Source organism: Chelonoidis abingdonii, chromosome 9 (genome assembly GCF_003597395.2).
Source record: "Chelonoidis abingdonii isolate Lonesome George chromosome 9, CheloAbing_2.0, whole genome shotgun sequence".
Lineage (NCBI taxonomy): Eukaryota > Metazoa > Chordata > Testudines > Testudinidae > Chelonoidis > Chelonoidis abingdonii.
In genome coordinates this window covers 69,975,394-69,994,127 of record NC_133777.1, presented here as the reverse complement: position 1 = coordinate 69,994,127, position 18,734 = coordinate 69,975,394, and the positions used below count along the sequence as shown (strand labels likewise).

The following is an 18,734-nucleotide window of genomic DNA, read 5'->3' as shown; positions in this document are numbered from 1 at the left end:
TTGGTAAAATGTACCTTTTTATAAAAACAACAAGGAGTCCAGTGGCATCTTAAAGACTGTTAGTCTTTCTATCTGTTAGTCTTTAAGGTGTCACCGGACTCCTTGTTGTTTTTGTGGATACAGACTAACATGGCTACCTCCTGATACTTGTACCTTTTATATTATTTTTTTTAAAAGGGTAATGAAATCAGTTCCTCTGTTTCTGATTTATCTGGTCAAAATAGAAAAGCTCAAGGTTGGATGCTCTTTTGCATAATTTTGAAGGAAAAATATGGTTATTTGGTCAAATATTTTTGTATGTATGTATACATACATGACCCCCACAGAAATCCCAGTTTAATCCTTTTCCTGTATAGATCTCTGTTTTAAGTGAAATCAACAGGACTATGCACAGTTAAGTTTGGGCATTAAGTTTTTGCTGAACAGAGGCCTAAATGAGTGTGTCTACATTTTGCAGCTGGGAGCAAGCCTTGCAGCCTGGGTAGACAGACTCTTGCTATCTTTGCTCAGGCTAGCACACTAAAAATAGTAATGTGGATGTAGCAACTCAGACGAAGACTTGGGCTAGCCATCTGAGCTCAGACCCAGGGGCCAGGTGGGCTTCAGAGCCCAACCTGCCACCCGAACCACCAGTCCACGCTGCGATTTTTAGCAAGCTAGCTCAAGTGGAGCTAGCATGAGTCTGTTTACCCAGGCTGGGAGTCTCCCAGTTAAAATACAGACATACTAATGTGCCCAACTTCTCCACACAGAGCCTGTAGTACATACTGTATTCAGATCACTTGTCATTCTCAGTACTACATAGAAGCCAATCTGTTAAGGACTGAGTAGCAACCCAATCATTAAATGCTCTTGTTTAAATAAGACTATTATTAATTCTACTTTAATAATAATTGTTTGCATTCAATTTTCTTATATAGTCTGTAAAGGCACTTTAAGGAATTCATTCAATCATTTTACCAGCAGCTTAATTATTTTTATATTAGTTTCCTAGTTTCTCACACAGGGTGACCAGTCGTCAGTTTACATCAATTACTCTGCCATATCTATTCCATATCCTAAAGAAATCCAAGTGAAATAATATTTTGACATATTTTCATTTGTACACTGCATAGAAGGAACATTTAATGATTACTGATCAAAAATGTGACATCTCCCCTTAACCTAAACCATCAAAGACAAGTCTGGCTTAGGTTAAGGGGAGATGGTCAAGTTTGCATCACCAGAGTACAAATGTAGGGAACTCTGAATGTGTTTTACCATCATAAAAAAATCAATAAGATCTTCCAGGAGCCTGCTGTCATTGTCATTGTGAGAACCTTCAAAACTAAATTACTTCTTAGCTAGGAACTAAACTGAAGATTTGTATTTTCATAATGTTGTTTGCTTGTTGGGATCTATTTCCCCCCCACTCGTTTGCCCAAGAGAATAGCTGCACTTCAGTGCATTGATTGCCTATAAGATACACATCATTAAATGTATCTAGAGATGTTACTGCTTTTAATTTCAAACAGCAGAACTTGTTAAATACCAACCTTCTGTAGAGCTGTTGGGCTGGTTGGTAGGGGAAAAGGGAATGCGTTGTTGGTAAGTGGGTTTTATTACTGGCGCTATCTGCTAATGTATTTTGTTACTTTGAGCGAGACACTTACCCGCTTCTTGTCTCATTTTACCCATCTCACAGGGGTGTTGTACTATTTAATTATTTGTAACATACTTTACGCTTCTATAATGACTTCAAAGGATCTCAGAATGTTATTGTTCTTGATTTAACTGAACCATCCCATTTAAGCAAAGTTTGGTTATTTTTCCCCTCCACTAATAGTGCTGCGCACCCCTACCAAGTCTGTCATGCAATTGCTGACTGCTTGCCTAAGGCAAGATAGAACATATTCATTGTATCCATTGGACTAGCTTGTTTGCATACTCTAAAATCGAGTGAGAAAACCCAGCAGGCTTTTCAAGCTGTGTGGAAATCCAGAACATTCACTTTGAAGTCTCTTGTGCCAGCTCTCCCAATTATCGAAAATCATGATTATCTGAAGGTACGCGGTATCCTACAAGGCATTCAGATAACTAGAGTAGTATAAAAACAGGGCATCTGGCAAATAAAGATACATTTTTTGTATGTCTTTAATCTTTGATTCTAGTTTCTATGCCCTAATATTGGTGGGGGAAAAACAGCTTACAGCAGTTAATGAACAATAGTGATTTGATTCTCTTTCTGAATGCTTGGAGGATATTAATCATCAGGAGAGCTGTTTATATTTTCACGTATCTGTTGCTTTCATTAAACTTAAATAACTGAACATCCATTTTGATGGAAATTGAATATGGCTGAGACAGGGATAATATGCCTAATCTCATCTGCAGTTTTTATTTAGCAGTTGATTTTACACTTGGGTCTATCATACTGCTCCGCTGTTACGCTCGCAATGAAAATAACTTCTTCTTTTTCTCCCCCCTCCCCACTTCAGCAAATCCCATCACAATCTGGCAAGACTCAGTCATCACCCTTTGGAATTGGAACCAGTCATACCTATCCAGCTGATCCATCATCGTACAGCCCTCTCTCTAGCCCAGCCACTTCTTCCCCAAGTGGAAATGCCTACTCTAGCCTAGCAAACAGAGGTGCAGGGTTTGGTAGGTTTCAGATTCTGTATCTCACAAGTGAACATGAAAGTGAAATGCTAACTGTATTTTAAATCTTCGGACCTGCTTCTCTATTCTGAATATATGCCAAGGTTGAGATTGTCTCTGCCCTTGTGTGGGTGTGTAGGGATTGCCAGGAAGGCAAAAGAAAGGAAGCAAAGCTTCTTGCTACTTGGTGCAATGGACTGAGCTGAGTTCCGGGACCCCTCCCTCCATGCTGCACTCCCTTCCTGAGGTAAAATCTCTCCCAAACTTCCTTTTGGGTGGCTCGGCTCCACTCTCTTCTGATTCAGAACAGTCCCAAAATGGCACAATCCAGAACAGGGACTTTTTTTAAACCCACCTGAATGTGTGAAATTGTGTCCTGTCACTGCCGTGTCACTGTTCCTGTGCCAGGATACGTAATCATTTCTTATTCCGTGCAGATAACCTCTATCACCCTCATTCTCAGTCACACGCAGACAATTACTTCTGCTATTCTCACTGTGAGGGTAAACAATTCCCTTTTTAAACAGCTGGATGTATTTCAGTGTGTTTCTGAGCAGAACACTTCACATTCACTAGGACTAATTTTAATGTGAATTTTCTCAGCTACTGTCTAAAGCAGAACATGGCAGTAGTCCGTTTCTTGTTTTTATTGTCGCAGGAGATAGTAATCAATAAAAGGTCAAATCCTAATGTCTTTACTTATTACTTCTGTTTACCCAGGCAACACTCCACTGACTTCAAGCTTTCAAATTAAATCAGTAGATTTCTTTCCCCTCTGAGTAAGGCATGGGTAAGAATTGAGTTAGACACATTAGGATTTGGCCCTATGAGATATGTTCGGGAGCGAAGGTATGACCGTAGCTTTGGAATATGTATTAGAGAAAAGGTATAGCAAGGGCACCTCAAACTCTGCCTGGGCAGGATTATATCATCATCAGACAGACAATGATTCATTTAAAAAAAAAAATTCTGTGATTGAAGAAGATTAGAATTTAGTCCAAGAAGATGAAATCGTGTAGAATGTATGGTAAGGACTTGTATGCTTTCTTTATTGCAGCCTTCTCTATTTCAATAACAACAATTTTATATTATTGTTTTAATTACTAATTAAGAACATAGAACTGGAAGCAGTCTCCTTGGTCATCCAGTCTAGCCTCCTACCCTCACAGGCAACTGCATCATATAACCCATTCGTAAACTGAGCAAGCTTCATCTTAAAACCGGTTAGGTTTCTTGCCTCCACTCACCTATAGAGAGATGGTTCCAGAATCTCACTACTCTGATGGCTAGTAACCTTCTAATTTCTACCAAAATTCACTTATGGCCAGTGTAGACCTCTTTATTCTTGTACCAACATTGTTGTTTAGCTGAGATAGCTCTTGTCCCTGCTTGGTACTTACTCCAGTATATTTATGGAGAGCAATTGTATCCCCTCTCAGGCTTCGTTTTGCTCGGCTAAACAAGCACAGCTCCTTTAGTCTCCTATCATGAGAGATACTCTCCAATCCCCTGATCATCCTACTAGCCCTTCTCTGTACCTGTTGCAGTTTGATTATTTTTTATTATAATGGAATGGTCCTGTACATGGAGAATTAGAAGCACTTTATTGTACATTTGGTCATCTATCAAAGCTATGTTTACATACAGTCAGTGGAGTTGCATGACCCAGATGGAAGACAGAATTGGTGTCTTTATATTTAAAGACAAATAAAAAAGAATGGGTAAAGATATTAATGCCAGTCCTTTCTCAAATCTCACTACACTGTTTTATGATATGCTACCTGTTATAGAAGGCCTGGAAGGCTCTATGTCTGTAATTTTAAGATGGAAATGCAGCCTGTAATCATGCATGCTGGTAGTCAGGCCTCACATGTATTTTATGCTTTGTGAAAAATGAAATCTGAAAAAATCCAAGTGCACATTTTACATCCTGCGTCAGGAGCATGAGTAGCATTAGCAGTGTCTTTGAAAGGGCCAGCCCCTGTACACCTTTACAGCATGAAAAACTTTAGGAGTGTTTTAGAACTGCTCAACAGCACAGAAAAATCAACTTCTTGATATTTTGGAGAGCTATCTAGCAATGTTATTGTTCACTGATTTATGCTCTTTCCTTCACAAGGTTCACGGGTTCAGTCCCGTTGTTATAGACATAGTTATTGGTGGCTGGAAACCCTCACTTGAGCCTCATCGTAATCATTCTTCGAGTGTGTGAAACTCCACAGCTGCTTACATTACTGCATGGATCGTTAAGTAGAATGGTTAAGGATAATTGTGCTGTTCAGTGTCTTCAGTAAGTGTTCAGGTTATGCCTTTAGTATGGGCTGTTCCTGAGGGAGCGCTTGAACAGAAAAAAAAATCAGTAAGTGAAATAAGAGCAAAAAAAATGAAATATGAACATTTCCCTATTCCCTTCTACCTGTGCACGCACATGCACCTTCTGAAACAATGGCCTCAATAATAATCTGCCTACAAGAATGTATGTAGTCAGCTGTGGAAATGAGAGAGAATATAAAATTTGGATGGATGCTGAGGCTTAAGTTAAGGAATTCTACAGCCAGCAAATGTAACAGCAACATTCCTAAATCCAGCATGACATGCTAGTTGTTCAGGACAGTCAGTGAATTAGCTGCAGAAGTGTGAAGTAGGCTGCCAGGAACAAAAGGTGAAGAAAGAGCACTCAGCTGACCTTGGCCAAGGTCATATAAAGTTTTATATACACACTAAGCAAAAGATTTAAAATCACCTGGTGATCATAGTACCTTGTTTACATTAGGAGCTGATCCAAAGCCTACTGAAGGCAGTGAAGGGGTCTTTCCACTGACTTCTGTGGTCTTTGGATCAAGCCTGTAATGCAGTGAGTTTAAAGAAAATTCCACCCTGTTTCCTCAGCACCGTGTTCTGACTGTTTGAGGAACAAAATAAAAATAATGGCTCATATTGCACTGAACTTAACATTGTCTACCCCTTGCAGATATGCCAGGAAGCAGGAGTAGCCGTTTTCCCCTTACCACAGGTGGAATGTTAAAACGCTAATTTTTCTTTTTGCTCTTAATGCTAGTTCATTCACTTTTTGCTTTTCACTCAACACTGTGAATGAAATTAGATCAGTTTCATTTCAAGCCCTTTTTACTCTTTAGGCCTCAGGCACTAGCATTATGCTGCCTGGCCTGGACTCAGCAGCAATGCAGCGGGATGTGTCCACCAAAATGGCTAACTTCCCATTGAGTTTATTCCATTGGGCTTTGTACGTTTGTTTATAAGACCTGCACTGGAGACCAAACTACTTGGTAATGACTGTTCATCTGGTGGGAAATATTTCCTGATCTCCATCAGTTTGAAGTCTATTAATAAATACAGTTATTACTGAAAGGAGCAGCCTGAACTTTCTGCTGGGGAAGGGATAGCTCAGTGGTTTGAGCATTGGCCTGCTAAACTTAGGGTTGTGAGCTCAGTCCTTGAAAGGGCTACCTAGGGATCTGGAGCAAAATCAGTTCTTGGCCCTGCTAGTGAAGGCAGGGGGCTGGACTCAACCACCTTTCAGGGTCCCTTCCAGTTCTGTGAGATAGGTATATCTCCATATATTATTATTAACCTCTGTCTTGCTGAGCAAAAGGCTCATTTGCCTCACTGAGTACGTTTTGGCATATTATACTGAGCAAAACTGATGCAGCTTTCTTTTAAGGGTTAACTTAAATTAACTTTGTTGTGACGAATAGTGTGACTGCAGGATTTCTGAGTCAGCTGAATTATTTGTAACAGTAATGTCAGCAGGGGAGTAGTAATTCTCCAGCCCAGATGTGACAGAAACATGTCTCTGCAGTTCATCAGTCTTCTGGGAAACTGCTTACCGTTTATACCAGGGTTTCTAGCTGGTAGTAGAGAGAGACTGGAGCCAAAGTGGAGGCATTTGTGATCTTGTACATTATAGAGTAATGACAAAGTGTGGAGTCAGGCATTTTGGCTATTTCCATTTGCCACTCTTTCCATTTTTCTGTGTGGAAATTTTGGTTTCTGGTTGTCAGGAGTCTAACGCAAGGTGGCATGCAGAACCGTGCGCCTTTGCAGTAATGGCTAGGAAGTTGCCCAGTGGTTCTGATCTACCAGTGACCCCTAAATTTGGGATTTGTGTGTCTGAAGGAAAAAAGGCAAAAACAGAAGCAAAAAAAAGGAAAATTTTATTTTGGGGGGGGGGGCGTGGTTTTCAGATGTGCTAGAAACATTTTTAACTCTCAGAACAAAACATGCAACACCCACTACTGAAAATAAACACCTGTGTTACTTTCCTGAGCAATTCACTGGAGATGCACTTTCCCTTTCCTAGCTCAGCCTGAGGAAAGCATTGGTGCTGGGCTGTGGGAGGGTCAGCAGTGGCTCCAACACTATTGCATAATGTTAAATTTTCCATTTCCTGGTTTGGCAGCAGCAACCAGAAACTCTCCAACATATTATGAAAGATGAAAATTTTGGAAAGAGACTCCACAGATAGCCAGTTTGTTGGTTTCAACACAAAAGGAAAATCTCCTGGATGATATCTTACATATTTAGGGCTAAATTCTGCCTACCAAAGTGCAAAGAGAAATCCAATTGACTTCAGTTGGTAAACATAATCTATGAAGATACTCTTAAAAGGTGTAGGTAAAGGAGCTGACAAATGCAGAATGTGGTATCAGTTTAAGTACCAGCAAAAAGATCCATAATCCTGAAATGATCATTATGACAACATTAGTCTTCTTAACATTAAACCTCTTTATTCCTTCAAAAACCCAAGTGGATTCGCACTCTTAGGGAACCATTGGCATGTGAACAGAGCAGTTCTGCAGTTCTGAGACTAGAGCCACATAAATTAAATAGCTGATTTACACCTATTAATAATGGAGGACAAAGTAGCTCACCAATCAGCATTGTAAATACATGACATATTTACACTTAAATAAGGCAGCAAGGCTGGCACTTGTTTATCTTACTATTTAAATGGTCATGAAACAACAGATTTTTGTAAATGGGGTGCTGCCATGCTGCCTTTGAATTATATAATCCATCAGATGACAGTGCTTCTTCTGGTCCAGCTCTTAATCCAAGAGTTTATTAAAGAGGAAATACATTAAAATGCCTTTCTTGTCATTCTGTTTTTTAAGTGAAATGGCCGGTACTTCCTCACACTATTAAAGAGAGAGGCAGGACTGGGGAAAACCCTGGCATGGCCAGATTAGGTTTCATTACATTCTTCATTATTTCACTTTGTGCTTTGGTATTAGTAAGCATGTTGTCCTGGTTGTGTCAATGCAGCCACGGTAATTCACCTTGCTCTCTTTGGTCATTATCATGCTCCCTTGAGATCAGTGTTAAAACTCCCCTTGACTTCACTCCCACTGAAACTGGTCCTTGCTGAGTATTTGTGCTGTAAAATTTACTTCTGAACATCAAAGTTCTCAAAAAACCTTCATGTGCCTTTTAAAGGAACTGTCTGTTTAAATCTGAATCTTTCAGCTGAGAGTGGCCAAAGCAGTGGACAATTCCAAGGGAGACCTTCGGAGGTCTGGTCCCAGTGGCAAAGCCAGCATCATAATCAACAAAGCAGTGACCAACATTCTCACCAGCAGCCCAGTCAGACTGAAGTCTTCCAAGTGAGTAGAGTCAAAGGTTCATTGTGTCTACAGTTGTCACAAGAAAGTGAAAGTCTTCTTACCCGAATAATAACCTTAGCCAAACTGAGCCAATGTGGAAACTGTGCATGACAAGCACCAACCTTCAGTTTGAGATGTGCTACGCTGGGGTTTAGAGTGATGTTCGCTGGGATTAGGATTGTCTTTGCTAGAACTCAAAGTACTTTTTCTGCCAGAGCACAGGAACTTTTGGACTTTGAAATGTTTTCTCCTTCTTCCTGCTTCCTCAGCACAAGGGATGTGCATTTTAGGGAGGAACTAGTAGTTAGACAGTCCTGGCTAGAAGTCCGTCCTCATACCCTGGTCCAGATCTATAAATCCAACCAGTTAAACTACGGTCTAATTCTGCTTGAGAATTCAGAGAGGAGAGTAGGCTCTTTCTTCAGAGAAGACACTGACTAAAGATTTTTTTCAAATGCTCCAACTATTGAGAAACCACGTGAGTGGCAAATAACCATCTTCAGTTACGTTAGTTATTTTGCAGTATTAATTACTGTTATAACTATTCAAGGTAGATGAGCATGTCTGTTTACAAGCAGATAAGCTGATATGGTCCTTTTTCCCTTTATAATCTGTTTATCATTTAAATTCGATCAGGAACCCAACCAACAAAAGAGAAGGGTGGATAGTTGTATGCAAGGGAAAAGGAAAAGACACGTGTGAACAAAAAGGGCCAGATTCATTGCAAGGCCTTCACCAGTGTCATCTCGCACAAGGCAGCTTCAACTTCCCCTTCTCTGGGTGGCAGTGGGGGATGAAAGAGCCCCACAGGGGGCAAGTTCAGCATTAGAAATGTGCAGCATTGGCCAGGAAGACGGGGCTGGCCAAGGCAGCTGGGAAATGTGCTTCAGTCCATCCCATCATCTATCTCCACTCTAAGGGATCCAGCGAGTCCACAGTTAGATTTAAAGTTTGCCCTCTCCTGGGGTAAATCCTCATTATGGTGCTCTTAGAGGAGGGTAGTTCATCCTCTTGAGGGCAGATGCTTTGAGCCAATTATCATGTTTCTTGTTTGCTATTTAGATTTTGTATTATTATGGTTCCTCTCTTGCTGCAAAGTCAAGTTCTGCCAGAGCTTGTTATTGTAAGAGCTGAAAGGACAGCATGATCATTTTCCCAACAGGGGATACCTCTTTCCCAGGCTTTGTCCCTGATTGGGAAAAGGAGGTTCAGTACTCCCTATGCCTCCTGCAGGGACCACATGTGACTCAGGAGACTGGGGAGCAGTTACTATGAACTCCTCTTATACCAGAGAAATGCTATCGACGTCCACTCCCTTTTCTGAAATACAAGGAGGCTCATTGACCTGGAGGAAAGACCTCCATCATTCTTCAGCGGAGGTGCAGTCAGAATAAACGTAGCCCCTGCTTACACAATGCTGTTCAGGAGGAAATGGATCCTCCACAAATGTGTGCTGGTACCAGCTACATAACAACAGAACTCTGATGGCGAGAATTCCTCCAATGTGCCCAGCATAGCACATCAGAAAAGGTGCATGATCCAAATTAAAAGGGCTCAGTCATATTAAGAGACACACACAAATCATATGATGCTTCATGGCCATTGCTTGCTCATCAGTTCCTTGGCTGTCTATGTTGTCTGAAGGGCAGAAAGATGATGAGTCTGTGGAGGGCTGAACACCTCCTTAGCAGTGTTGAGCTTCTGCAACTTCCATTGACTTCAGTGAGGGATGAGGGTGCTCTGCCCTTCTCAGAAGGGTCTCCAAACACTAGTGAGTGTTTCTGTTCCACAGCACGCATTCCCATCCTCTGCATAAAGGCCTTTAGCTGATTTTCCTTCACGCCACACTGAAGAATAACTGAGACATGTAGACAGAACCCACAAACGCATGTTAAAACCGTTCATGTCTTGGTTTCATCAAGGGATGCATGCTACCTATGCTGAGGAAGTGTCATCGGGAAAGGCGAAGCGGCACATGCCTTTGTGTGTACTCTCTGTTTTGCTTTGAAATGTTTAATTTGTTGCTGTCAACAGCCACCAGAAAGCAACTGCTACTCCAAATGGCATCCTCGCAGTAGGTGCTATGATTGTCTCTCAGCAGTTGCTGATCCAGTATCTTAGCATATTATCACCTCTGTAACAAATGGTGTATGTTTAGCTCAGTAAAGAATGTGCAGTATGGGGGACAGTCAAACCTGTGCAGAGGCCAACACAAAGCCTACACGCTGCTTAAGTCCTGGTTCAGCCCTTGAAAGAGAATGAAGTGAGACTTAAACAGTGCAGAGGGCTCCGGCTTGCCGTGTGCATGGGGTGAATTTCACTTTATTTTTCCAGTCTTTGGCCTTTTCTGGTCTTAAGCTAAAAAGATGAACAAAAAATGTTTGTCTCTCGATAGCATATGAAGTGACACTTCACTTTGATTTTCCTTATACAGGACATGCTGCCTATGCCGGGCGATCCGACACAGGGCACTGGCAATTACAACATTGAAGATTTTGCTGATTTGGGCATGTTTCCACCATTTTCTGAGTAATTTACAACGCAGACAAACCCTGTGAAATGAAGTTCAACAAAACCATTTTGGTGTGGTTTTGGCTCTGCTTTTTCTGTATTGCATTACCGTAGAATCTACTAACGAGACGTCTTGTTTCTCATATTTTGGATAGTGATATTGGAGTTTGCTCTCTCTCCCTTCTGGTGTGTGAGTGCTAATGAAGAAGTTACACCACTTGGTGGTGGTCATTGACAGATCCATTTTGTATTTTCTTGTCATCCTACCTCAGAGATGAAAAACTTTGATTGTGAAAAATCTCTGAGTCCTAAATATTTGAATGTGAACAATTCCTAATGCTCTCTTTGAATGGTAAATTTAAAATAGGTAATGAAGTAACAAAGACTAACAGAGAAAAGGTAAGGTAACATCCAGTTACAGGGTCTATTGTTCAGTTTCAATGCCTTCCTTTGATCTTAAATCTCTGAAAACAGACTCAGTAATCTGATTTCTTTGATTCTTGAAATTTTTAGGTCAGTTTGAATGTGAGATTATACAGCATAATATAGTCCTCTCTGACCAGAAGATTCAGCACCTTTTTTCCCCTCTCTTAACCCAGTTAAACTTGAATATGTGTACATTTTAGTACTGTATGTGTATCTTGTGCTGTATGATGTGATTTCCTGTATTGGTAGGGGTTGTTTTTTATTGTTGTTGTTGTTGGGGTTTTTTAACATATAAAATGGGTCCATTCCAGAGTATACCGAAAGGGATGACAATGTATTGCAGAACTTAGATATTGTAGGATTCTGCATCGCTTTACTTAGAAATAACACTAATTGGTTAATTCTGGTCATTCTGATTTATGCCATATATTTACTTATGCAAGCTGTTGTTCTTTTTTTCACTGAATTTATTAAGTGAGACCTATATTTCTATAATTTTCTCACTACCTGGTTATATTTTATTTTTTGCCTTCTATTATTGCATCACCCAAAAGACCCTTTTATAAAATTACTGTACAAAACATATCAAGAATACTGTTTCAGCGCCAGCAGCATTTCCTGTTTGTGAACCCCTTTATCTCTTGTGCAACATTACATTTTAACAGTTAAAAGAGGTGCTCTGTTACAACAGAGTCATCTAGTCTCATTTCCTGAGAGCAGTGAGCTAGTTTGTTTCATGTGCCAAACAATATTGTTAAAACTAATTTGTAATAGGAACCAACCAGTCAAGCCACTGTCTGCCAAAAACACTGTGGCGTTAACCTGAATTTTCACTTGCATGCTAAACTGCTGAGCATCCACCTACTTCTGTTAAACCCACTGTATAAGGGTTTCAGTTCACTGGGCATTTTGGAGACTCAGGTCATCCAGAAGGGTGCATGCTCTGAGTCTTTCTGCCTGGAATATCCATCAGAAACTTCTAGAATTTCTGTTCCTTTATTTATTTTATCACTTCAGTTGAGTTACAGAGATTTGATCTAAAATGAAGATTTAAGGCCAAATAGTCCCTGCTTGAGGGGAAAAATCACACGTGGACAAGGGACTCACAATTCACACTTGCTGAGCTTCTTTGAAATTCTTTGTAGGTTGCAGCCCAGCCCCGTTGAAAAGTGGGGAGAGGGTCCAGCTGCCTAAACCTGTGGATGTCCTGGGATCCACACAAATCTCTGGACACCTAAAAGAAGCCAAGGCCATCCACCAAGAGGCCTGGTGGCTCCACACATTGCCAGCCCACATGCTGCCATTGCCTGGCTACTTGAAGCTACCTCTAAATTCAGAGGTGTCTTCCAGCAGGGAGGACTATTGGCATACACTGTGTCAGCATTGTCTTATGTGTGTCCTCAGAGGGGGTTCCTTGGGTGGATGATGCCGTGGAGAGCAGCCATCTCCCTAACTCATGGCATGCTCTGGCCACGTGGGTCTCATCCAGAGAGACTTCCACAGGCTGTCAGACGAAAGCTAGCAGGCCACAGAGACACTGCTCCCAACCCTAATCATGTGACTGGGGCTTTTCTCACCCTAGTCTTCTTTCTGGCACATCACATAGTGGGATAAGTGATCTTCAGTGTTCAGTGAGAGTCTTGCCTGCCGTTTGTCTCTTCGCTTCATTCTCCAGGACCAGTCCCCAGCCCTGTGTGGAACTGGAGGGATGCTTTCTGTATGTGTCTTTTTTGCTTGTGTTTTTTAATGAAAACTGAATCTAGTTCAAAGATAGATAAAGAACTGCAGAGGCCCCAAATCTCTTTACTGTACTTGTCTCAGCAGAGTCATCCTGTTTTATACATGGGAATCTCTTCTCCTTCCCCAGGGGATGAGGGAATACTCAGCTAGCTGAGGAAACCATGCACTTAAACTCTATTTATTTCAATACCTGGATATTGATTCTCTTGAAGCTGCCCCAGCTGCCCTTCACTCCTATCACACACACACTGCATGGACAAAGAACTGATCAGTGAGTTAGACCAGAAAAACTCTGCTCCCTGTAGTGAGCAGATCCATTGAATTCACTGACCCCACTCCCATAAAAGATGCCTGTATTCTACACATGGCTGTGTGGGTGAGGTGAGACATCTGTGCAGTAGGGATTGATAGTAAAAGGAGAAGTAGATGATCCTGATTCTGTGAGGATCCAACAATGGGGGAAGAAGGGAGTGGCCCAGCAATTTATAGCTCTTTATACAATGCACTGGACATGATACATTCAGTATTTGTAAAAAATTTTAAATGAGGATTTCTGTCAAGTGAAAAATGGATTGGAAATTGGGGTTTCTATGCTGCAGTCTACCTGACTGGTTGTTCTGCGTTTATGTATACTTTACTTGTTGTTCCTGAATTCAGTCTAAAATAATGTGTTTATGAAAACTGGCTTTTCCAGCCCAGAAAAGTTTCTCTACCTATCACTGTCTTTTTATACTGTTAACGTGTAGAAGTAGGCTTATCAGTCAGTACTCGGTAGTTCTGAACAGTTCAAAGTTCTTCGCTAAAAGATATTCAAGCATGTCTATTTTTTTAAAACACAGTATTACTAGTTTGAAGCCAGTGTGCCCAAGGCATCAGTGCTAGGTCTGTTTCTTGTCGTCTTTCTCCCCATCCTTGTGGCCACAAAAGGGAATTACTGTAGTAATACCTGTAAGGCCCCGTAACCCCAAGCCTGAGCCCAGATGTACAGTACCTTCCCTCTCAACTTGTGTATAGTTTATTTTAAACATTCACTTTAATAAAATTCTTAAAGACCAGTCTAAAAGAGTGCAAGGTTTTCACCCGCTTCACTTTGGGCCACAGTGTGCCCCTGTTCAGCCCAGGATAGCGGAATACAACGCTTTCTCCCTGTTTCTCCATTCTCCCAAGCTCCCCTCCAGCTGATCTCACCCACAGTATCTTGACATTGCTTTCCCTACGTTGCAAGGGAAGATGTGGGTGATCTTTTCTGAGGGTGCTGTTAGCTTCTTAAGGAGCATTATGGTTGGCGATCTTATTCCTGAGACAATTGAATAGGCAAGTCCAACATTCACTAGTGCTTCTAGGGCTCATCTACAGTATGTGCCGCCTCCATGCCACTGGCTGGCTCTTTTGAAATACTGTATCTTTCTCATTCTAATTCTTGTGGCAGTAAAGACTGTTTTAGCATCAGTTAAGCTATATTCTTTGTTGTGTGTCTTGATGGTAATAAAACAACTTACATGTATAATGATTGAAGTGCCCAAGTGCATTTTAAAACTGTCCTTATTTATTTGTGCAGTTAGCATAACGCCTGTGGTAGGTCAGCTGCCAGCTTGCAGAGCTTGCAGATTTTACATGCAGATTTTGTCCTACCTGCAGACTTGTGTTTTCTGATCAGATTTTATTGCAAACACAGTGTTTCTGAAATCATTGCGAAATACGGAATACAGAACTCAGGCTTTTTAAATCAAGTGTGCAAGAAGTTACAAATGATAATGTAATAAGCTGAGTAAGTTACTTCACTGAGTAAGCTTATAGAGTGGGACCATTTTCGTACGCTGAAGCATTTACTTACTCGTTCATATAATCAAGCCTGTTTCCTGACATTAAGTATTTTACAGGAATGATTGTATTGCATAACTTGTTAAAGGCACTACTGACAGTGCCTACAATTATACTTTAACCAGATGTGTCCATAACTAGCTTTGTTGCCTTCTTTTCCATGAAGCCCAGTCTGAAACTGTAAATACTTTTTGCAGTACTGCCTTTTTTAACTCCTAATTACTTTTGGCACAGTGTTATATAGTGTTGGATTTACCCAATTACTATAACATATATTTTTATACATAGGCGGCGTACTCTTTTTCGAGAGTAATACAGCCACTTAATCATTAATGCCTTATCAATGTCATACTGCTGTTGCTCTTTGGTTGGTTGCTTTGCAAGGTATCCAGTGGATTAATTTTTAAGTCAGATATTTTCATATTCATAGCAGTGCTCAAATTGGGATATAGGTGATTGTGCGGTAGCCCCAGTTTTCACTGTCGCCAATTGTGGAGAGAGGAGGGAATGTATTCCAAAATAGGGAAAAGGGGGGGGGAAGGGAGGACGTACCATGACGTTTGTGGGGGCACTCTCCTCCTACTCCAAACTTGAGCACGTTTTCATGAGTTGACAGCTGCGTGGATATGGACCAGTTTGCTTAGAGTCATGATCTTTTTTTAAAGATAATAAATGCCAAAAAAAAAAAGGCTTCTGTTGTCAATTTAGGCACTTGGTTACTTATCTGTTTAAACTCTTTATATTGCTGTGAATTTGTGCTGTGGATAAAGTGTATTTTGTACTTCTGAATGTTCTATATTTATGACTAACAGTTACGGAATCAGTTGTGTGTATGTATATCTAATAACTGACTTTTTAAATTTCATTACAATAAAAATGTCATGAGCTGTTATTAATTTATGTCATTATATAAGTAATTGGGATACACTGCTGACACAAACAGAAAGTTATGACACATCCGGAGTTTTGATATTCATGCCTACAAACCAGATCTTGGTTTTGTAATGCTCAGTATAGAAACCCATTTCCACATTTCATAATCCTAGATCAAGAAGACTTAAGCATGTCTTCCTTACATAAATATTGGCCAAAAACTACATTTTTCAACCTGTTCTATTTAAGCTGCTGCAACCTTCATGGAGGACTTTCTGTTGCAAGGGACCCAGCACCAGTGTGAAATGAATCCAGCCCTTTGTGTGTATACATACTTCAGACTCTCATTGTCTATTCTCTTTCTTTATGAACAGGTTGCTTAAGCAAGGCTCAGAGTTTTTGTGCGTTGACAGCACGAGGAAGCTGAGCAGTGAGTTAATGCAGTCATGAACCTTTCGAAAATCATTTGATGCTCATTTTTGTCTAAGAGGATGAGATATGTAATGAGATTGGTAATGGAGGTTACAGAAACATATCTATCTCTGAGTCACTAGTGCAATAGCAGTCCAGGTCAGCATTATAATGAGCAAAAGTTGTGACCATCAGATGACTGTTCAGCGGGCTTTGTGATATGAGATTGTGATCTCAATACAATTCCCAGTGGGCCAGTGTCCAAACATCTCAACCAGAACTGTCATTGCCTGGGCCTTTGGTTCACCAGCGAAAACAAGAAGCATACAGACTGAATTACCCTCTCACCACTCGGATGGTCATCCCATGCTAGTGCTGGGAGGTGTTGGTGGTTAGCACAGAGAAGGGGAAGCTTGCATTGCCACAGCCTGTGTTATACTTGTTCTGGGGAAGAAGTGTTAATAGGGGACCTTTCGTGAGTGTGAAATTCACACATCAAAAAATGTTTGCTCAGTGCATTACATCATCTACTGTCATTTCTTAATGGGTTTACATAATTCTTAACAAATAGAAGTGCTTAGAAAGGAAACTTGCAAAAGGTATTTGCAGCCATATCCCTGATAGTGGAAGTTCTTTGCTTGCATTCGTGGCTTCCTCCATCAGCAGGGCTTTTATTTATGCAAGTTCAGAATGTTTGCTCAGGAAGTGTTAGTAATGGATTTAGGGTGGAATTTTTGAAAGCATCTCAGAGAACTAGGCACCAACGGGAGTTGGAACCCAAAGCCCCTTAAGTGCTTTTGAACATTCCACTGTTAATCATTTTCGAGCATAGGCATGATGAATGGAATACTTGGAATGAATGGGTAAGCAAGTGGAGTCTGTGGTTCGATTTTCCAATAGTACTGCAGTAGCACTGATTTGGTTTTAAATGATGTTCATTTGAAGGGGTAATATAATACACATTCTTGTTGGTTTAGTCAGATTAGTTGGTCAGAATACACCTCTACCCCGATATAACGCGACTCAATATAACACGAATTCGGATATAACGCAGTAAAGCAGCACTCCAGGGGGGCGGGACTACGCGCTCTGGTGGATCAAAGCAAGTTCAATATAACATGGTTTCACCTATAACGCAGTAAGATTTTTTTGGCTCCCGAGGACAGTGTTATATCGGGGTAGAGGTGTTCTACCAAAACTTCCAAACCTGACTCCCAAACTCATATTTAGACATCTAAATACAAGTGGCCTGATTTTCACAAGTTCCACCAATATTGGTGTCATGTTTTAGGAAATATTAATCCATCGGGTTCCTCATTCTCTTCTCCGAATTGGGTGTAAATGAGAGAAATAAAGGGTGAATTCCTCCATCCTGTATACACCAGTAGTCTGAGCACCTTCTTGGTAGGAATTATGTGGCAGCATCTTTCTACAAGTCTCTGATTCTGTCCTAGGTCAAATAAAATTGAATCATTTGAACTGTATTAATGGATTTTGGATCAAACCCAGAGGTTGATAGGGCATCCTTTCATTCACTCTGTGGAAAAATTACCATCTAATTGTGGACTGACACTAAACACTGGTAAAATACAAAATGTGCCAGTTTTTTAAATTGTCAACCAAAGGCCCCCACTCAGAAAAATGCACAAATGCAGGAGTGCAATAACCATTATTGCTGCAGCAAAATGTAGAGGTCTAAGTATCTGACTGTGTGCACATTGCAGCCACGGTTCTGCATGCGCAAATAAAAAACTAAAGCTGCTGTTTAGAACTGTGTCCCAACATACATATCCTGTATAGGAAAACCCCTTGTCCCAAGTTAGCTTTTGGGGTAGAAGGTGCTTCTATCCTAGTGCTTATCACAGATTCCCATTTTCAGCTAAGAATGTAGCTTTTAAATAACTTCGACACCCTCAAAAACAACATGGGTTTAGATAACAGGCAAAAAGTTTGGAGAAGTTGAATTAGTTTGGTGCACCCGACCATCCCCCCAAAATTGTGAGCAGTTCACAACATTTTTAACCCCATCAGGGTTGCTCATCCCTACTTGCTGCTGTCCTCTTCTTGCTCATGGTCCAGAACAGTTAGTTCCGTGTGTGGCCTAATGGGCAGGTAGCTTTTGGACTTCACAATAAAATCCTAGTATAGTATTTTTCAGTTAAACCTGGAATTGCTGACTTGACAGTGAGATGCATTATCTCTAAGGAACAAACCTTCCTAAGGCCTCTGCTACTGCTGTGTTTGTGTGGCCAAGCAAATGGCTGAGACCACTGGCTTGCAAAATAAACTTACAAGACAAAGTCTCCCACCAACATAGGCACAACCCACATTGCCCTCAGAGCATGTATCTGAGGGCAGAAATTGGCTCATCCTACTTTCAAACATACTTAGAGAAGGAATTAGTGGAATTTATGCCAAAGTCAGACCTCCTCTCCTCCTTCAAAACTCTCTAATTTCACGTATCTTTCAACTTACCCAGGCTGAAATGTGGGACAGTGTGTGGCAAAGACCCAAACTGAGGGATACAAAAAATTTACAAGGGCAACAGACCTTAAATGTTGTGGGATTCCTTCCTTAGTGTTAAATGGTTGCTCGCTCTGTCTCATCTCAGGCTACATCTGCACTACTAGCAGGGCATTACCCCCTTGGCTAGTAGTGTATACAAAGCCTTAGTGTCATGGTTCTTTA

At 40.9% G+C, this 18,734-nt stretch overlaps 1 protein-coding gene across 1 annotated transcript in view; it reads left to right on the top strand.

Annotated features, from left to right (window-relative positions):
• ARNT2 (aryl hydrocarbon receptor nuclear translocator 2) overlaps positions 1-15,654 on the top strand; it is a 139,628-nt gene extending 123,974 nt beyond the window's left edge. Inside the window, 3 exon segments of the mRNA XM_032771883.2 lie at positions 2,478-2,643; positions 8,128-8,264; positions 10,699-15,654. Of these exon segments, the coding sequence (XP_032627774.1) occupies positions 2,478-2,643; positions 8,128-8,264; positions 10,699-10,797 (402 nt within the window). The 3' untranslated portion in view covers positions 10,798-15,654.
• Positions 15,655-18,734: the final 3,080 nt, after the last annotated feature.